General features: G+C 37.9%; 1 protein-coding gene, 1 long non-coding RNA gene and 1 other non-coding gene across 3 annotated transcripts in view; 2 read left to right on the forward strand and 1 right to left on the reverse strand.

Annotated features, from left to right (window-relative positions):
• Positions 1-303: 303 nt before the first annotated feature.
• SETD9 (SET domain containing 9) lies at positions 304-7,222 on the reverse strand. The gene is made up of 6 exons (XM_060009475.2): positions 7,119-7,222; positions 5,150-5,517; positions 3,812-3,935; positions 3,473-3,588; positions 2,653-2,758; positions 304-670 (listed from the first exon to the last, which is right to left on the reverse strand). Exons 1-6 carry the CDS (start codon positions 7,214-7,216, stop codon positions 583-585), a joined length of 900 nt encoding a protein of 299 aa, XP_059865458.1. The 5' UTR covers positions 7,217-7,222; the 3' UTR covers positions 304-582.
• A 116-nt stretch (positions 7,223-7,338) lies between these two features.
• Positions 7,339-22,185, forward strand: part of LOC132423573 (uncharacterized) — a 55,373-nt gene continuing 40,526 nt past the window's right edge. Inside the window, exons 1-2 of the long non-coding RNA XR_009519005.2 lie at positions 7,339-7,427; positions 10,866-10,934. This is a non-coding gene — a long non-coding RNA (uncharacterized lncRNA). The remainder of the gene's footprint in view (positions 7,428-10,865; positions 10,935-22,185) is intronic.
• On the forward strand, positions 16,218-16,379 carry LOC132423778 (U1 spliceosomal RNA). Its single transcript, XR_009519086.2, has one exon. It is a non-coding gene; the product is annotated as a U1 spliceosomal RNA (small nuclear RNA).

Consider the following 22,185-nt stretch of genomic DNA (forward strand, 5'->3'; position numbering starts at 1 on the left):
GCTTAGTTGTTCCACGGCATGTGGGATCTTCCCAGACCAGGGCTCAAACCCATGTCCCCTGCACTGGCAGGCAGATTCTTAACCACTGTGCCACCAGGGAAGTCCCTAAAACAATCTTTAAATCACACACACACAAACACACCCCAATTAACTCATGACAACACAACAAATATTTTTGGTTTTAGAATATTCTGGAAAAATTAAGTCTTTATGGAAGTTAGTACACATCAATAGTACAAGAATTGCTGATGACTTGGCTAAAATTCGATAAACCACCACAGAGATAATCAAAATATACAAAAGAAAAGTTGAAACTGTAAGTTCAGACAGTGGGTTTTAATTTAGTAAACTACTGTGTACTTAGGTGAAAACCAATTAACACTGGAATTGCATTACAAATTTGAAATTGTAATGAAGCAAATAGTTTTCATGATGGAACTGAAACACAAATATCAATAAAAACTAAAAAGTTCCCACTCCAATTAGGTTTCAAAATATTTGCTCTGCAGGTGGAACTCAGAGAAACAACAAAAACATTTAGAATTAACTCAGTAGCTGAATAGAAAACCTAATTTCATACAGTTAGCTGACAATTGTATAGTAGTTTGAAAAAAGCTCTTCTCCTTGTTTGATGTCCCTGAGTGCGACAAGAATGACACATCGAAGTGGACTGAAAACAAAAAGAAACACAGACAAAATTAGAAGTATTAACAGATACAAGCTCATGTTTTAATACAACCAATATGGATTTTAGAGAATTTTATTCAGATTCCTTACTGTCATCTTACTTTATGTATTTGATTTCCATGAGGAAATAGTTCTTATCACTGATGAAGGCATTTTAGAGTATGTTTATTTTGTATTATTTAAAAAGACCACAAGTCAATTGTTTATACAACTGACTACTTCTTTTGAAAATGTTGTTTCTATGTTCAAGCCCTCAAAACTGGTATCACAAAAAGCATTTTAAAATGACATTTATTATAATTTATTATAATTCAACACTTAAAAAAATTAATTTGTATCTTTGTATTCTGCAAAGCTGGAAACATTACTTTATAATTTATGGGAATTAAAAAAATAGTTTTTATGGACACAAGACATAATGCACACCTTCAATGTTCCTATTCATTTAACTTTTCTTGTACTTGTTGAACAGTAATAATATTATGCCCCAGAGTATAAGGCTAAAAAAACCTCATTGTTAAATACACACACATAGACATGAAAGTTATCAAGGTTTAAGTACAGGGAATAGTCTAAGTTTTAAATATCATTCATCTTCAAAAGACAATTTAATAGGACCTGTACAAAATAAAGTTTGCTAGCAATTGGCAGCTCAGTGAAATGATATAAAGACAATATCTTCCTATAGCATTGTTAATAAAGAACTCTTAGCTCTACAGAATTACTTATATTTAAAAATTGTTACTTGAGTATTCTCGGTAGACTTTCCACTTAATGATTGATCAGAGAAGAAATGTTACAATAAAAATACAGGGACTTCCCTGGTGGCGCAGTGGTTAAGAATCTTCCTGCCAATGCAGGGGACATGGGTTCAACCCCTGGTCCAGGAAGATCCCACATGCTACGGAGCAACTAAGCCCGTGCACCACAACTACTGAGCCTGTGCTCTAGAGCCCGCGAGCTACAACTGCTGACCCTGCGTGCCAACACTACTGAAGCCTGTGTGCTCTAGGGCCCGCATGCCACAACCACTGAGCCCATGTGCTGCAACTACTGAAGCCCGCACGCCTAGAGCCCATGCTCTGTAACGAGAAGCCACCGCAATGAGAAGCCCGCGCACTGCAACGAAGAGTAGCCCCCGCTCGCTGCAACTAGAGAAAGCCCATGCGCAACAATGAAGACCCAATGCTGCCCAAAATAAATAACATTATTTAAAAAAATACATATATTCTTATCACTTATATGTGGAATCTAAAAAATACAACAAACCAGTGAATATAACAAAAAAGAAGCAGACTTAGAGATATAGAGAACAAACTAGTGGTTACTAGGGTCAACATAGGGGTGGGGGAATGAGAGGTACAAAATGCTGGGTGTAAGGCCACAAGGGTGTACTGTACAACATGGGGAATATAGCCAATATTTTATAATAACTGTACATGGAAAGTAACCTTTAACAATTGTATAAAAAATAAATAAATTATGGTAAAAACAAAAGCAGATTTAAAAATTCATATCTTCTGAATATTTCCCTTTTTTTGACTAAGTTTCTGAACCTAATAGTGAAGTAGGCAAAAGAAGTAATAGTCTAATTTGGTCCCTTTCTTCAACTGGGTGCTTCCATGTAAAATGGAGAACAGGATCCTTAAAATAAAGTAAAATTTATTTGAAGATTTTGTAGGTAGGAAAAACAAGAGTCACCTGGAACAAACTTTAAGGTTGATAACTTATAAAATACTACACAGAATAAAAGTGGGTAATAATAAGCAGAATAAGCTAAGTTAATGGAAAATTTTAAATTTCAGATAACCTACATTAACACACTAAAGTGTGATGCACATAAAAATCTGTTATAATTTTTCACTAAAAAACCCCAATCTCTATATAGTTTTTTCATAGAAAATATATATATTTTTAGGTACAGCATAAGACAGAAGATAGGAAAAGCTCTAACAGAAGACTAACCTTTGTTTGTCATAGCTGTACGCAATGTTTGGAAGATACTGCTTCAGTTCTATAGGGAAAACTGCAGGCACATCAAATTCCTGATAACAGACATTAGCTGCTCTGTCTAGGAACAAGTACAGAATTTTTTAGAAACAGAGACATTTTATAAGGTCATGAATTATGTACTGAATTATGGCACTTGATGTATGGTTTTCTAAATTTTCAGAAAACGTTCAAATTAATAATCACTATTATGTTCCAGGCACTGCTAGATTATATATCTATATACATATGTTTGGATGTTTTATTTACTTTTTGAAGATCAGGAAACAGGTTCAGAAAGGGTAAAGGTTAAGTAGAAGAATCAGGCTTCAAATTCATGTCTCCCTAACACCAAAGTCTATGTTAAATGTAGCCAGATGATCAAACTTGTAGGAAAGTTAAGTCCTAGAGAAGGTAGGTAACTCACAAACTTAGCAACAGAAAGAGGATACCAGTCTAGTGTCTAGTGAGTAATCTATAAGGCTATGTTGAGGCACTGACAAAATAATCTCTAAGTTAAGTATTAAAATAATAATGATCAAAAGGGCAGTTATCAATTGCCTATATTTACTGAAAAATCAGAATAAAAATAGTAAGTTTAAGAATTCCAGTTAATGTATATCATTATCTCCCCGAACTCTCTCTTTGATATCAGCTATTATAAAGTTAGAGTTTACTCAAGGGCTTACGATAGCTGAAATGTTAACTCAACTGCCTCTGGCACTCAGTCACATGGCAAAGGAGGAGCATTACCACTGCTGTATTTATATCTCACAGCCCCAAGGTGCCAACTTACCATTTGAACAATTGTTGACGTACTGTCCTACAGCCAGTGGATTATGAATTTCTGACGTTAGCCATGTACTATCACTCATTTTTAAAGGGCCAAGTTGATCCCTCCCATTGCAAGATCTGAAACAGGTGAAAGCATTAGCTAAGACATTGTTCCTCTGTATCTTAAAATTGAAAGTTAACCCTAGAATTGAACAGTGAAATTTTTCTTAAAAAAACTTTTGTCTAATCAATAGGGCAGCCGCCTAAATGATTTTTCTTTAAAGTACAAACGCTAGTGGTCAGAGTCATTGTGGTGCGGTTCTACCTCCTATAATTAAATTTGAACATGGCACCAACTTACCTATACACGACTTTTGATATTCCTTTGTCATTTCCATCAATGAGTACCCCATCCAGGCATCTAAAAATAAACGGATTTCCAATGGACTGGAGAAAGATTGGCTCGTACTTTTGATATACTGTACCTAGTATACAAGACAAAGACATTATTATAGCAACCTATAAAAATCATAAACATCATGATAAGGACCTTTCTCTGGAACATAAACATAACATGGAAGAATTTGTTTTAATTTCTCTGCCTTTCTCTAAAGTTTCACCTCCCGTCTAGACCATCAGATTCTCTTTGGCTACCTTCCCTCATTAAAGAGTGGCCAATAGCAGAAGGAGCACAGCACCAACTTGTCCACACAGCCAAATAAAATATGACTATTTTGGTTAAAAAAATGTGAACACCACATTTTAGGTTCAGTTTTACAAAGCTGTGTTTTTGTTTTTATTTTTATTTTTTAAAGTAGAGTGTGATTTGTCATCTATTAAAGAGCCTTTTAAGAAAAGTATTTTTATTAATAATTAAATAATGTAGATATATACGGGAATAGATGAGTCTGACATTCAGGTTGTTTTTCCTTTCGTTGGCAATGAAGGAAAGGAGAAAATTAATACTTACAGGGTGCTTCCTATGTTCCAGGCATGTTAATCTATTTATTTTACTATTAATTTGTTTGTTGCTGGCTTGTCCTATTTAGTCTTTATGGACTTAGGATAGTTGTGTAGGAGGAAACTGAGACTCACAGAATTAAAAAATAGTAGAATGACTTTTTAAAAACATAGGTCTATCTGACAAACATTCACGCATACTTTCCACTACACCAAATAATATGTTTAACAAGTAACATTCTACTTAGCATGCTAGTCAATGATCTTTTGAAAAGAAGCTTCTTTACTTTTCAAGTTTAGAAATGGCAGGAAGATCTTTATTCAGTGATTTATAGGTTTAAATTTTATCTTTCATGTTTTAACCCATATCATTTTTTACCTTTAATTATTAATTAGCTAAGCCAAACTGCCTTATTCTCTAGTGATTTCTAAGTAATCAGTCTTATCAAAGTAGGCCACACTATAATCTCCTAAATTTAAACATTCATTAGAAAAATTTCCTTAAAAGAAAAATGCATTTATCCCAACAAATACTCCAGGATACTTTCTAATACATGAGATAATTTACAAACAGTTAATTTCCAAATCAGGGTTTAAAAATCTGTGGAAAAAAGAAAAATCTGTGGAAATCAGAGTTTCCAATACAACCCCTTACTCCAAGGATTACAGGGATAGGCACTTTGTTGAACTTATATTTTTTTATAAGAAACTCTTGGCCAAGTACTAATTATGTCATTACCAGGATACATAGATACAACCGCGCCTTTTGGTACTAATCCTTTGTTAACGAAGACACCTTTTCCAGCCGAAATCAATGTGCTAGGTGCTCGGGTGACACTGAAACCCAATGTCTTATAAAGAATTTCTTCTGGTGTAAAGGTATTTTGCTGTTGATGTCTGTATTCAAGCTGTTTCACCCCTGGATGCTGAACTGACAGCAGGTCTTGATATTTTGATTTAACAGGTTCTGGAAACACAGTCAAGATATCTGATTGTTTATTGAAATCATTTACGAATAGAGCCTGGAAAACTTTCAGTAATGTTCCTAGGACCTCTTCATCTGAGATAACTTTGTCTTTGGATTCCTCTGGAACGTATCGGAGGGTCCTGAAAATGGGAAAAGTTTCTATTCACTACCCTTAACTGATAAAAGCCAGACTGTCTTGATGTCTTCTGGGTTACTGGCCTGTATGAAGATTATTCTCATGTGTTTGAAGGGCATAAAACTAAGAAGTTCAGAAAAGAGTTTTTTAGGTTTAGTTCTAGTTACCTGACTCCCAACAATACCTACACAAGTCAACAACAGCTAATGCTTATGAAAGGCCCATTACATACCAAATTCTGTTGGGTCCTTACATTCATTACGCCATTTTTGCAGACAAGGAAACTCAAGCTTGAAGATGTTAGGGAACTTGCCCATGGTCCGAAAGCGGGTAAATGGGAGAGCCAGAAGCAGAAACAGGGCTAGTTTCCCACTACACCCAAAGCCATTATGTGAATGTTATTACATAATGAGAATCCTCATATTGCAATGGCTCTTTTCACACGCGTGTAGTTTCAAAGACAAATTTAAGTTAACATTATATATTTTGTCACATTCTCTCCCAGGAGTAATTACTTTTTATTTTTAATTTAATTTTATGTATAGGTTATTATCTATTTTATACATACTAGTGTGTATATGTCAATCCCAATCTCCCATTTCATCACACCACCACAGTAATTACTTCTTTAAAGATCACTTTTTATTTCCGTAAATAGTTTTTAAGTATTATTTTTACTTCTTGGTTTACTTGAACCAATTTCCACCTCACAATTCTAGTAATGATGCAGCTGAATTCACGTTTCCGTAGTATGAAACTCTGGGAAAGCTCTCTGGTTATTAACCAGCCTTCAGCGGAGCTCGTTTGCCTATTTAAGTGAGCATTACGTTGACTTCTTTGCCTATTTAAGTGAGCATTACGTTGACTTCTTCCAGACCACAAGCAGGCCACTTACTAAAGCCGGCAATAACAATGATCCTACGGCCACCCACTCAGCTAGATCCCCTTCTTAAAGCGCTGAATCCGTATTCTAAATCCAATATTCCGACATGCTTTTATTGGCTTTTTGCTCGTTTTTATTCATCAGCTACTCCAAGCTGTTATCCTCACAGCCGAGCTGCGCTGTTTTCTCCATACCAACTACGGAGCTGTGACCATACCAACTACGGAGTTAGGAGCTTTTCTAAGGAACTTCAAGCTCCTAACTGCCTTGGCGGAGAGAAGGCCACGCACCCTCACGTTGTACAAGTTTTTTTCTTTTCCAAAAGTTCCCATTTTTCCCCCAAGCCCAGGAACCCCAGCCCCTGCAGAAGCAAAAGCGAGAACTCGAGCCAAAACCCGCGGGCGATCAGGTCCTAGCGGACCTCGCCGCGCCGGGGACGACGGGAAATAGGCCTTAGGCCCCGCCCACCTAAAAGCCCCGCGCCCTCTTCAGGCCCCCAGCCCAACTCGGACTCCATCAGCCTCCGCCTCGCCCACCTCGGGCGCTGCCCACCTCGGGCCCCGCCCACTCAGGTCCCTGGGTCGTCTTAGGCTCCGCCTGCTTGAGGCTTCGCCCTCCGGAAGCTCCGCCCACCTCGGCCCTCTAACCCAAGTCCCAGCGGTCTAGATGGCGTCGCCGGGTTAGAGGCAAACGGCCCTGGTCGAGCCGCCCAGCTCTCTCACCTCGGGTTGTGGCTTAGGTTCAGCGCGATCCAGGGTACGAAGCGGTATTTGTAACGACGCCATCGCTGCCAGAGGCCGCGCAGCAGGCGGCCCGGCATGGCTGTCCTGTGGTGCCGTGAAGAGGACGGCACTGGGGAGGCGGGTTTTCTCGGGCCCGCCCCGACCCGAGGAGGAGCAGAGGCTGCGCCGTCCCTCCCCTTCGCGGTCTCAGCACTCAGTGCCGCGCTCGGCGGCCCCGGTACCTCCTGGTCTCCTATCGCCGTGTCTCCGTGCCTCTGCTTTATTGACCCCCAGCTCGCTGAAACAGAGGTGCGTAGAGCTGTAGGAGGGCTCCTTGTTCCCTTTTCCTTTCTCCATTCGCTCGTGTATTTTCACACACAACGCGTTCACATTTAGGAGAGGATTAATTAGACCACGCTTAGTTGCAGGAGGGGTAAACTACTAGAATAACTCAGCCATCTTCACATCAGGTGTTTATTAAAAAATAAATGTGTTGATGCCGCTTCCTCAGTCTGGAAAGTCAGCTTTCCTGTTCTTTGCCTGTGAGGGTAAATCCTAACCTAAACGTCTAAATTGAACTAGTCAGATCTAGTGAAAATTCAGGCAAATTCAAGTAGCCTTAGGACTAATTTGTTGTATTCCAAAAAAGGAATAAAAAGAAAAAATATCTGTCAAAGTTTCTATTTCACTCTACTATATAGGATAGTTGGCAAACTCTAGAGGCTGTGCTGTCAGGTGTTGTGTTTGGTAAATTGACATCCTCCAGGTTTACCTGATTTGCTAAATGGGAGCAATTCAGTTCCAGGATGTGCAACAAATGGCATTCAAAGAGTAACTTTAAGGTCTCCAAACTTAAAAGGAACTAAAAGGAACTAGTTGACTTCTTACCTATAGTAATATACTTATCTTTAAAAACAAAAAAGTAGTTTTTGTATATATTTCCAGTGCTTTTAAAATTTTTACCATATAGTTTAATCATCTACAATGTACCTCTGGTACAAAGGACCGTTTTGCCCAGACCTTACTTATTTACTTATTTCTTTACGTTTTTGAGGTATAATTGACATATAACATAATATTAGTTTCAAGTGTGCAACATAATGATGCGATATTTGTATATATTGCAAAATGATCACAATAATCTAGTTAACATCTGTCACCATATATAGAAAATTTTCTTCTTGTCATGAGGACTTTTAAGATGTACTCTCTTAGTGACTTTCAAATGTACAATACAATTTTGTTAACTATAGTTACCATGCTGTACATTACATCCCCATGACTTACTATTTTATAAAAGGAAGTTTGTACCTTTTGACCCCCTTCATGCATTTCCTCCACCCCCCAACTCCTGGCAGCCACCAGTCTGTTCTCTGTTTCTATGAACTTGTTTTGGTTTTTTTTTGATTCCACATATAAGTGAGATTATACGCTATTTGTCTGTCTTTGTCTTATTTCACTTAATAATGCCCTCAGGGTCCATCCATGTTGTTGCAAATAGCAAGATAACGTGCTTTTTATGGCTGAGTAGTATTGATTGTATATATATATACTGCATCTTCTTTATCCATTCATTTATTGATGGGCACTTAGGTTGTTTCCATGTCTTGGCTATTGTAAATAAGGCTGCAATGAACGTGAGGGTGCAGATAATCTTTTCAAGACAGTGATTTGGTTTCCTTCAGATACATAACCAGAAGTAGAATTGCTGGATCATATGGTAGTTCTATTTTTAATTTTTTGAGGAACCTTCATACTGTTTTCCATAGTGACTGCACGAATTTACAGTCCCCACAAATGGTGTACAAGGGTTCCCTTTTCTCTACATCCTCACCAACACTTGTTTTTTGTTGTCTTTTTGATAATAGCGATTCTGACAGGTGTGAGGTGATATCTATTGTGGTTTTAATTTGCATTTCCCTGGTGATTAGTGATGTTGAGCATCTTTGCATGTACCTGTTGGCTATTTAGATATCTTCTTTGGAAAACTATCTGTTCAGATCTTGAGGCCATTTTAAAAATCAGGTTGTTTTTCTGCTGTTGATAAGTATGAGTTCTTTATATATTTTGGACGTTAACCCCTTTTCTTCCATTCAGCAGCTTCCCTTTTCATTTTGTTGATGGTTTCCTTTGCTGTACAGAAGCTTTTTAGTTTGATGTAGTCCCACTTATTTATTTTTGCTTTTGTTGCGTTTGCTTTTGGTGTCAGATCCAAAAAATCACTGGCAAGAATGATGTTAAGGAGCTTACTGCCTATATTTTCTTTGAGGAGTTTTATGGTTTCAGGTCTTACATTCAAGTTTAACCTATTTTGAGTTAATTTTTGTGTATGGTGTAAGATAGTAGTCCAGTGTCATTCTTTTGCATGTTGGCTGTCCAGTTATCCCAGCAACATTTATTGAAGAGACTGTCCTTTCTCCATTGTATATTCTTCTTTCCTTTCTTGTAAATTAATTGTTGTAAATTTATTTATATGCATGGGTTTATTTCTGGGCTCTCTATTCTGTTTTATTGATCTGTGTGTCTGTTTTTATGACAATACCATTCTGTTTTGATTACTATAGCTTTGTAATATAGTTTGATATCAGGGAGTATTTTGCCTCCTGCTATGCTCTTCTTTCTCAATACTTTTGGCTATTTGGAATCTTTTGTGGTTCCATACAAATTTTGGAATTGTTTGTTTTATTTCTGTGAAAAATGCCATTGGGATTTTGATAGGGATTGCATTGAATCTTTAGATTGCTTTGGGTCATATGGACATTTTAACAATATTAATTCTTCTAATCAATGATAATTTAATATCTTTCCATCTATGTTATCTTCAGTTTATTTCATTAATGTCTTATAGTTTTCACTGGACAGGTCTTTCACCTCTTTGGTTATATTTATTCCTAGGTATTTTATTCTTTTTGATGCAATTGTAAATGGGGTTGTTTTCTTAATTTTTCTTCCTGCTAGTTCTTTATTAGTGTATCGAAATGCAACAGATTTTTCCATGTTGAAATTGTACCCCCCAAGTTTACTGAATTTGTTTAGTAGTTTAACAGTTTTTTAGTGGAGTCTTTAGGGTTTCCTATATATAATATCATGTCATCTGCGAATAGTGACAGTTTTACTTCTTCCTTTCTAATTTGGCTGTCTTTTATTTCTTTTCCTTGCCTAATTGCTCTGGTTTGGACTTCCAATACTATGTTGAGTTTAAATTTATGGTGTTAAAATTACCTGTTGGTTATCTAAGTAATTCATGAAAACAGCATTCTCCTTTTAACAAATAGAAACATGGTAGATAAGGCTAAAAAGTCTCCTATAACCACACCCTGTAACCTGTGCTTCCAACAACCTGGTCCTTAACACTCTCCTCAGAGGTTATCAGGCTGATGTGTTTTCTGCCAATCTTATTTCTGTGTATGTACCTCTCTGTGTATGTTCCTGTAGAAAATCATAGAATTGTGTGTGAGTGTGTTTTGTATATTCAACTTTTATTTATTAAAGATATATTTTGGAATCTCCCCTTATTATTTTGTATGAATATACTTCATTCTTCTATTTCTGAGGTTTCACCTTTGAGTTTAATATTTACTGTAATTTTCTGGTAGGTATAATTTATAGAGTTTAAAAAGTTCTCTTCTATTTTTGATTTGTCAGGAATTTTTGTCTTAAGTTTTAAATGAATGATGAATATCAAATGCTTTTCTTTGCTATTTATTGAGGTGATCACATGACTTTTCTCTGTTTTCCTATTAATAGAGTGAATTATAATGACACACTATCAAATGTTGCACCATCCTTGGATTCCTGAGATAACCCTACTCAATTGTGAGTAACACTTTGGTCATACCTTATCGGTTTTTATATGCTTTTGTTGTCATACCATGTTTATTTTGAAGTATTTTAAAATTTTTGGTTTCATGGCTTGTTTGTAGTTTTATTTCAAGTTTTGGTATTAGACTTATGCTGACCTCCTAAAATGAGTTAAGAAGTGTTTCCTTCTCTTCTACTTTCTAAAAAAAATTTTTTTAATATAAGATTGGTGTTATTCCTTTATTAAATATTGATAGAATTCTCTGGTGAAACTGTGGGTTTCTAGTTTTCTTTGATAATGAATTCAATTTCTTTTAAAGATGTAGGGTTATTCAGAATTTGTTTCATCTTGTTTCAAGTTTAGTCATGGAATTTTGTTCATCTAAGTTGTCAAATTTGGTAGCATAAAATTGTTCATAAATATAATCTTACTGTCCTTTTAATGTCTATATGATCTGTAGTGATAATTCATTCCTGATTTTGGTGATATGTTTTCTTTTTTCTTTTATCATTGTAACTGGAAGTTTGTGGATCTTTTCAAAGAAACAGCTTTTGACTTTAATAATTTTCTCTGTTGTTTGTCTATTTTCTATTTTGGCCATTTCTCTTTGTTATTATTTTATATGTCCTACTTACTTTGGGTTTATTTTGCCCTTTTTCTAGCTTCTTAAAGTAGAACCTTAACATCACTGATATTAATCGAGTTTAATATTTACTGTAATTCTCTTCTTTTCTAATATATGTATTTAAAGTTAAAAATTTCCTTCCAAGCATTATGTTTGCTGAATCCTGGGAATTTTGATATATTGTATTTTCATTAGCATTCAGTATAAAATGTTTTTTAAATTTCCTTGTGATTTATTTTTTGATCTATGAATTATTTAGAAGTGTTTTTTATTTTATTATTTTTTTAATAACTATATTTTATTATTTATTTATTTACTTTTGGCTACGTTGGGTCTTCATTGCTGTGCTCAGGCTTTCTCTAGTTGTGGTGAGTGGGGGCTACTCTTCGTAGTGGTGCGCAGGCTTCTCATTGTGGTGGCTTCTCATGTTGCAGAGCATGGGTTCTAGGTGCACAGTCTTCAATAGTTGTGGCACACGGCCTCAGTAGTTGTGGCTCGGCTCTAGAGCACAGGCTCAGTAGTTGTGGTGCACAGGCTTAGTTGCTCTGCAGCATGTGGGATCTTCCTGAACCAGGGCTCGAGCCCATGTCCCCTGCATTGGCAGGCGGATTCTTTTTTTTTTTTTAACATCTTTATTGGGGTATAATTACTTTACAATGGTATGTTAGTTTCTGCTGTATAACAAGGTGAATCAGCTATACATATACATACATCCCCATATCCCCTCCCTCTTCCGTCTCCCTCCCACCCTCCCTGTCGCACCCCTCTAGGTGGACACAAAGCACCGAGCTGATCTCCCTGTGCTATGCAGCTGCTTCCCCCTAGCTATCTATTTTATATTTGGTAGTGTATATATGTCCATGCCACTCTCTCACTTCATCCCAGGTTACCCTTCCCCCTCCCCGTATCCTCAAGTCCATTCTCTATGTCTCCGTCTTTATTCCTGTTGGCAGGCGGATTCTTAACCACTGCACCACCAGGGAAGTCCCTAGAAGTGTTTTTAATTTCCAAATATTTTGGGTTTTCCTAGATATCTTGTTGTAATTGGTTCTTAATTCTGTTGTGGTCGGAGAACAAGTATGTTTTCAGTTCTTTTAAATTTATTGACTTGTTTTATGTCCCAGGATATGCTCTCTCTTGATGAACATACCAAATGCAGTTGAAAAGAGTGTATATTTTGTAGTTATTTTGCCTTTAATGATTTACATAAAATTTTAAATACAAATAAATGAGAAACAACAGACAGGCAGACAATTTTCTAATATATAATATACAACAAGCAAAAGGTTAGCATTGGTAGGCATAGAGATGTGCTGCTGTCCAAAATTGCCCTCTTTGCTGATTCTTTACCCCTACTTCCTATTGTTTCCAGTCTCTTGAAATACTCTACCCAACTAAAGATATGTGTGCTGTATTTTTTCATTTAAAGGCCATTTATGCTATTAATCACAAAAATGCCATGTAGGATAGATAAACTTTATTATTAATATCCTTAAAATCCACAAATAGTGTCCCTAAATGGATTGTAACTTCCAGAGTTCAAAATGAGATTTCAACAAATAATTTAATGAACACCTACTGCATCCCAGGCTCTAGTGTAGGAGACAGATATTAAACACATAAATAATATCAGATAGCGATTAGTGCCCTGAAGAAAATGAGGTAGGGTACTGAGAAGGGAGTGGGGTGGATAATTTTGTGTGTGTCTTCTGTTTCCTCCTGGGACTTCACCCTCTTAAGGGTCACTTGGGGTGGGAATAGGGGTAGCAGCATTAGATAGGGTGGCGCCATGTGTGACTGAGACCTAAATGACAAGGAGGCACCAAACTTGGGAAGATCTATGGGGAGAGTCTCTGGATAGGAAATGCAAAGGCACTGAGGTGGGGAAGAGCTTGATATATTCAAGCAAGGAAAAGAGGGCCACGTGGCTGGAACATGGTAGTAAAGGAGAGGGGAAAGGTGATGTCAGGGAAGTGGCCAAATCATGGAGGGCCTTGCAGATTTGGGTGAATATTTAGCATTCTTAGTGTGCGTGGGAAGTCATTGGAGGGTTATGAGCAGAGAAGTAACATGATTTGATTCTTGTTTTTAAAAGATCACTTTGAGTATTTTATGGACAATTAGATGGGCAGTTACCACACAAGGAAGGTTAATTAGGAGGCTAGTATAGTAGTTTAGGTGACAGATAATGATAGCTTGGACTAGAGTGGTAGCTGTGGAGATGGAGAGAGTGGGTGGATTAGGATTATATTTTGGAGGAGCTGGCCAGACTTGATGATAGATTGGATGTGGGAGGGTGAAGTTTTAAAATACCTGTGAGAAATGACAAGTAACTAGTTGAATATCCGTATCTGGAGCTTTGAAATGAAGCCATAGCTGGAGATAAAATTCAGAGTCTTCAGCCAGAGGACATGAAGAAAAAGGAGATGGCAAAAACGTAGATGGATCAGTGCCCATGAGTTTTACAAGATGCAGGCCCATGATGACTTGATTAAAAGCAGTTTTGGTGAAAAGTTTGAGTGTGTTGGGGAGAAAATATGAGGTGAGGAAGGAGAAACAAATGTACACAACTCTTTTAGTAAGTTTTACTGAAAGAGAGGCAGAGAAATAGGGCCAAAGGTGAAGGGAAATTTTGTAAGATGAAAGATCCTATAGCATATTTGTGTGCTGGTGAGAATGATCCAACAGAAAGAAAGAAATTTATATAGATGTATGAGTGATTTCCCGAATAAAGTTTTTGAAAAGGTGGGAGTGGATTTAGAGCATAAGTGGAGAGGTTGTCCTCTGACAGGAGCAGGGATACATCTTCAACTGTAGTAAGAGGGAAGGCGGAGAATGTGCACTCAGTGGATACTAGGGGATTTGGTTGGAGAAAGTTGAGGGCTAAATCTGATGGCTTCTAGTTTCTCACTGACCTATGAGGCAAGATCTTCAACTGAGAATAGTTATAGGGGAATATTGGAGGTTTGAGATGAGAAGGTAAGATTTAAAATAGCCCAGAATTGGAAAGCCAGTCTTGTAGGGAAATGCAGGAGGGAACTGCTGAACTACTTTGAGTGAACCCACCAATGTTTATCTGCTCCTGGGCAAGCAAGGAAGGGTCCTCTTCCCACCCTTAGAGGAGGGCATTAAGGTTTTTTCTCTGTGGAAAGTGATGAAAAGACTGAGTTTATGTTGACAAACGAGCAGATACTCAAACATTTTATGAATTCTTGGCAGTATTTATCTGCTTAATATTCTTTATGGGCAAGATCAGTAAATAACTAAGAGCTTTGACTTCGTTCAAGAAAGAACTGTTTTTCAAACTATAAACTGGAGGACAGGCTTACTTTGCATGAATCATGATTTCACAGTTCTCTGCTGTAAGAGAGTGGATGTTTAAAGTTAGTGGGTATTCTGGAGGCTATTTGAATAGGTACATCATCTAATGTGGGTAACATAACTGGCAAATGTTTATTCATTGATAACTGTGTGCCTAGGTACAGCTTCAAAAGATTATGGTGTAGTTGGAAAAACATATAATTTAGAAAAAATTAAATATTACTATAGAATTTGAATATGAGTTACTGAAGTAAGGAGTGCCTCAAAGAGAAATAGGTAGAAGAGAGGTGGAAAGGAAGGGATAGCATAAACCAGCAGTTCTCAAAGTGTAGCCTAAGGACGCTGGGGGTCCCTACAATCTTTTTAGAGATTGGCAAGGTCAAAGCTATTTTCATAACAGTACTAAAAGGTTATTTGCCTTTATTTCCATTCTCTCACAAGGGTACAGTGGCATTTTCTAGGGGTTACATGATATGTGGTAAGACAGATTGAATGCAGAAGCATATATGAGAATCTGGCTGTCTCTTATTAAGCCAGAAATAAAATAGATTTGCAAAAATATTAAAATGCCATTCTTTTCACTATTTGGGGGGGTTAGCTATTTTTCATAAAGATAAGTTACCTATATTAACATGTAATAGATTTTTAAATTGTTATTTTTAATGAGTTAATAAGTAAATATTTAAAAATTTATCAGTTTTAATATGATACAATAAATATCAATAGATATAACCCACATAAACAAAAGCTCCTTGGGGATTCTCGTAATTTTTAAAGGTATAATGGGGTCTGAAGACAAAAATGTTTGAGAATTGAGTGTTAGAGCCACGTATATACTGTGATGCAAAATTTTGAGAAGGAAAGTTTGTGACAAGGCATTTCATTAACTTTGGATATTGAAGTTAATGTCAATTCTATGAATTACAGTAGTATATTGCCTATTGATAAAATTAGACGCAACGTATTTCAAAGTTATTTTGTGCTTTAGGGTCTAAAATACTGCATGAGGGACTTCCCTGGTGGTGCAGTGGTTAAGAATCTGCCTGCCAAATTCAGGGGACACGGGTTCGAGACCTGGTCTGGGAAGATCCCACGTGCTGCAGAGCAACTAAGGCCGTGCGCCACAACTACTGAGCTTGCGATCTAGAGCCCGCGAGCCACAACTACTGAGCCTGCGCGCCTAGAGCCCGTGCTCCGCAACAAGAGAAGCCACCACAATGAGAAGCCCGTGCACTGCAACAAGAGTAGCCCCCACTCGCCGCAACTAGAGAAAGCCCGCGCACAGCAACGAAGACCCAACGCAGACAAAAATAAATAAATAAATAAATAAATTTATAAAATACTGCATGAAATACTTACCTGGCAGGGGAGATACCATGATCTCAAAGGTGGTTTTCCCAGGGCGAGACTTATCCATTGTACTCCGGATATGTTGACTCCTGCGATTTCCCCAAATATGGAAAACTCGACTGCATAATTTGTGGTAGTGGGGGACTGTGTTCATGCTCTCCGCTGAAAAAAAAAAAAAGTAAAAGTAAAAGAAAATAACATACTGCCTAAAAAGGAGAAGAAAAAAATTGTCTCTGCTAGTCTGAATTAGCAAAACTCACCTCTGCCTCCAGCCACTTTACTGCCATCTAGTGGAAAATGATTATAATAAACATACAAATATTTAGGAATGATGCCCCAGAGAGCTGTGTATTAGTACACAGTTCGTTATGGCAGTTTTGAATATATCAACTGGAAGATTCTATGGCATTGGCTCTCAGCTGCTTCTCAGACCACAGTATGAGACCAAAAAAACGTTTGAGAACCATTGGCATGAGCAAAACTGCAGAGGTGGGAATGAATACTGTGGGTTCAGAGAACAAGAGTGTAACAATCTGAGTAGAGCAAAAATTTGCATTAGGAATAGTAGGAAATAAAATTTTTAGGCAGAGTAAGATCAGACCATTAGGAAATCTTGAGGTAAGCGGTAGGTAGTCATTGAAGGTTCTTAAGCAGAGCACTAGCATGTAGGGATAGTTTGGGAAGCTCAAGACGAACAGTGGTTGGCAAGATGGATGGGTGAATGGCTGGATGGGTGGGTGGGTGGCAATTCAAGAGCAAGGTGGTCTTGAGAACAGGAAACCAGGAAAAAGGCATCAGGTGTCTTTTTAGAGCCTCTCCTTGGTTGTAACTGTTACTCTTGTCTGAAGGGGATAGGAGAATAAGAATGTCCTGTTCTTATTCTTAAACTGAGTCTAAGTTTTTGATTGGAACAATGGAGTTATCAGTGAATTGCCTTAGTTTTTTCAGTTTTCTAAGAGGAATACTGAGCTAACTGCTTATTCCTGAGAAAAAGGTGATATAAACTCTGATTTTCAGATATTTGGCAAAGTCAGTACACTGTTAAGATCATCCTTTAATTAAAGAAAACTTTTACTCTGCTGCCCTCTTCTGGATGTTGTGTAATTCCGTAAATAATTCTTTCACTGGTGGTCAATTAGTGTAGGCTGAATTGCCACTGAAATACAAGAGCCCAGCTGTAGGGAAAAAAAAAAGAAAAAAAAAGGAAATCAAAGTAAAATACAAAAAAATAAATGACAACAAACCAAAGAATATACAAACATAAATATTTTCCCAATTTTTTATTTTGAAAATTTCTAACCTACAGAAAAGTTCAGTGAACAGCCATATATCTTTTATGTAGGTTCACCAGTTGTTAACATTTTGTAACAATTCCTCTCTTTCTCTCTCTCTCTCTCCACACACACATATATAAGAATGACATTTTCTACATAATCACATTACCATTGTATCTTTAAAAGTGAACAGTAATTCAATATCATGAATATAGCCCATGTTTAAATTTCTCTAATTTCAAAAATACCTTTTATAACTGTTCTTTTATTATTTGTTTTTTAAACTGGGTCAAAGTTAATCTAGTCTAATTTAATCTACCTCTGCTTTTATTTGTTTTTCATGACCTAAAACTTTTATGAATACTGAAATTGAATCAGTAATTTAAAAACTCCCAATAAACAGAAGACCAAATGGCTTCACAAGTGAATTCTACCAAAAGTTTAGAGAAGAGTTAACACCTATCCTTCTAACACTATTCTAAAAAATTGCAGAGGAAGGAACACTTTTGAACTCATTCTATGAGGATACCATCTCCCTGATACCAAAGCCAGACAAAGATACCACAAAAAAGAAAATTACAGGCCAATATTACTGATGAACATAGATGCAAATATCCTCACAATATCACTAGCAAACCAAATTCAACAATACATTAAAAGGATCATACACCATGATCAAGTGGGATTTATCCCAGGAATGCAAGGATTTTTCAGTATCCATAGATCAGTCAATGTGATACACCACATTAACAAATTGAAGAATAAAAGCCATATGATCATCTCATATGGAGATGATCATAGATGCAGAAAAAGCTTTGGATAAAATTCAACATCCATTTATGGTAAAAACTCTCCAGAAAGTGGGCATACAGGGAACATACCTCGACATGATAAAGGCCATATATGACACACCCAGAGCTAACATCGTAGTCAATGGTGAAAATCTGAAAGCATTTCCTCTAAGATCAGAACAAACAAGAATGCCCACTCTCGCCACTTTTGTACTAGCCACAGCAATCAGAGAATAAAAAGAAATAAAAGGAACCCAAATTGGAGAAGAAGAAGTAAAACTGTCACTGCTTGCAGATGACATGATACTATACATAGAAAATCCTAAAGACGCTACCAGGAAACTACTAGAACTCGTATCAATGAAATCAGTAAAGTTGAAGGAAATTAATATACAGAAATCTGTTAGTTTCTACACACTAACAACAAAATATGAGAGAGAGAAATTAAAGAAACAATCCCATTTACCACTGCATCAAAAAGAATAAAATACCTAGAAATAAACCTACCTACAAGAGTCATACTTGGAAAACTATAAGACACTGATGAGGGACTTCCCTGGTGGTCCAGTGGTTAAGACTCTGTGCTCCCAATGCAGGGGGCCTGGGTTCGATCCCTGGTCAGGGAACTAGATCCCACCTGCATGCCGTAACTAAGAGCCTACATGCCACAACTAAAGAGTCCACATGCTGCAACAAAAATCCCACATGCTGCAACTAAGACCTGGTGCAGCCAAAAAAAAAGAAAGACACTGATGAAAGAAATTGAAGATGACACAAACAGATGGGAAGATATAGCATGTTCTTGGACTGGAAGATTCAACATTGTGAAAATGACTATACTACCCAAAGCAATCTACAGATTCAGTGCAATCCCTATCAAAATACTAATGGCATTTTTCACAGAACTAGAGCAAATAATTTTAAAATTTGTATGGAAACACAAAAGACCCCCAATAGCCAAAACAATCTTGAGAAAGAAGAATGGAGCTGGAGGAACCACACTCCCTGACTTCAGACTATACTGTAAATTACTACAAAGCTATAGTAATCAAAACAGTATGGTACACAGGGAGATCAGCTTGGTGCTTTGTGACCACCAAGAGGGGTGGGATAGGGAGGGTGGGAGGGAGACACAAGAGGGAGGAGATATGGGGATGTATGTATATGTATAGCTGATTCACTTTGTTATACAACAGAAACTAACACAGCATTGTAAAGCAATTATACTCTAATAAAGATGTTAAAAAAAAAAACCAGTATGGTATTGGCACAGAAACAGACACATAGATCAGTGGAACAGGATAGAGAATGCCCAGAAATAAACCACGCACTTATGGTCAATTAATCTATGACAAAAGAGGCAAGAATATACAATGAAGAAAGGACAGTCTCTTCAATAATTTGTGCTGGGAAAACTGGACAGCTACATGTAAAAGAATGAAATTAGAACATTCACTAACACTGTATACAAAAATTAACTCAAAATGGATTAAAGACGTAAATGTAAGACCAGATACTATAAAGCTCCTAGAGGAAAACATAGGCAGAACACGCTTTGACATAAATTGCAGCAATATTTTTTTTTTTGATCTGTCTCCTAGATTAATGGAAACAAAAGCAAAAATAAGTGGGACCTAATTAAACTTAAAAGCTTTTGCATAGCAAAGGAAACCATACACAAAACAGAAAGACAACCTACAGAATGGGAGAAAATATTTGCAAATGAAGAGACCAAAAAGGGATTAATTTCTAAAATATATAAACAACTCATACAGCTTAATATCAAAAACAAAAAAACCAACCCAATCAAAAAAATGGGCAGAAGACCTAAATAGGCATTTCTCCAAAGAAGACATACAGATGGCCAACAGGCACGTGTAAAGATGCTCAGTATCACTAATTATTAGAGAAATGCAAATCAAAACTACAGTGAGGTATCACCTCACACCAGTCAGAATGGCCATCATCAAAAAGTCTACAAACAACAAATGCTGGAGAGGGTGTGGAGAAAAGGGAACCCTCTCGTACTGTTGGTGGGAATGTAAATTGATACAGCCACGGTGGAGAACAGGCACTTTTCAAACTGCTGCTTTTCACTGGTCCCCAGGGCAAGTGAGTCTGCACGTGAGCCCTTTAAGAGAAATGTCTCAGTTCTGTACAGCCCTTTGGGTCCCCTGGACGTGAGCCCTCTTGGTTTCCCAAGCCAGACCTTTTGGGGGCTCATCTCTCCACTGCAGGTCCCAAGGGTCGGGGCACCCGATGTGCGGCACAAACCCCTCACTCCTCAGGGAGAAGCTCTGCATTTTTGACATCTTCCTGACTGTGGGTCGCTGCACTGAGGGTGGGGTTTTAGTGAGATCACTTCTCTGCCTCTGCCTCAATGTGGCCCTTTTATCATTTGTCGTGAAGGAGCTGGTCAGCTAGTTTTCAGGTCTTTTCCAGAGGGAAATATTCCATATGTAGTTGTAGATTTGGTGTACCTGTGGGAGGAGGTGAGTTCAGGATCTTCCTACACGGCCATCCTGGACCACCTGTGGCCTGTAGTTTTCTTTTTTGTAGTGTCCGATTCTGTCTTTGATATCAGGGTAACACTGGGCTCATAAAATGAGCTTGGGAGTGTTCCCTCCTCTTCAGTTTTTTTGAAGAGTTTGAAAAGGATTGGCGTTAATTCTTTAAATGTTTGATGGGACTCACCAGCAAAACCATCTGGTCCTGGGCTTTTCTTTTTCTTTCTTTTTTTTTTTTTACGAAGATGTTGGGGGTAGTTTAGTAATTTATTTATTTATTTTTGCTGTGTTGGGTCTTCGTTTCTGTGCGAGGGCTTTCTTTAGTTGTGGCAAGTGGGGGCCACTCTTCATGGCAGTGCGCGGGCCTCTGACTGTCGCGGCCTCTCTTGTTGTGGAGCACAGGCTCCAGACGCGTAGGCTCAGTAGTTGTGGCTCACGGACCTAGTTGCTCCGCAGCATGTGGGATCCTTCCAGACCAGGGCTCGAACCCGTGTCCCCTGCATTAGCAGGCAGATTCTCAATCACTGTGCCACCAGGGAAGCCCCCCTGGGCTTTTCTTTGTTGAGAGGTTTTTGTTTACTGATTCAGTTTCCTTACTTGTTATTGGTCTGTTCAGATTTTCTCTTTCTTCATGATTCAGTGTTGTTAGGGACATTGTATTCTGCCCTGATGCTGACATCACTCTCCCCTCACACTTCCTTTTTTTTTTTTTTTTTTTTTTGCGGTACCGGGCCTCTCACCGTTGTGGCCTCTCCCGTTGCACAGGCTCCGGATGCGCAGGCTCAGTGGCCATGGCTCACGGGCCCAGCCGCTCCGCGGCATGTGGGGTCTTCCCAGACCGGGGCACGAACCTGTGTCCCCTGCATTGGCAGGCGGACTCTCAACCGCTGCGCCACCAGGGAAGCCCTCCCCTCACACTTTCTTATCTAGATAATGCAGTTGTCTTCGGACTTTCTTTCTGCCTCTGGTACCACCCCTTTGATTCCTTCTTCAAGATACTGCTGGAGTGATCTTTATAAAATGCAAATATAGTTGTGCTACTCCCTGCCAAAGATTTTTCAATATTTCCCCATACCTCATTATTCCTCCTCCTTTTCTTTCCCTTTCATCCTAGTTACAACTCTTATCCTCTGAGTATGTCTACGTAGATGTTGTGAGATCTCATTAAGCAAATTGACTTTAAGGGAAAATAGCACTTAGTTATCTCAAAAATAAACTCCAATACGAATTTCAGCATTGTGGGAAAGGAACTTTGGGGCATGAAGACTTTGCCTCTTATGTCATCAGCTTAGCCTAGTTTTATCTCTACAGGTTTGGCAAAGTTCTGAACTGAGGGCCATGGGGCATGGGCCACAGTAATACCAGGTTGATCTCAAGTGATGAGACTGGCTTCAGTT

The sequence above is a fragment of the Delphinus delphis genome, chromosome 3 (assembly GCF_949987515.2).
Source record: "Delphinus delphis chromosome 3, mDelDel1.2, whole genome shotgun sequence".
Lineage (NCBI taxonomy): Eukaryota > Metazoa > Chordata > Mammalia > Artiodactyla > Delphinidae > Delphinus > Delphinus delphis.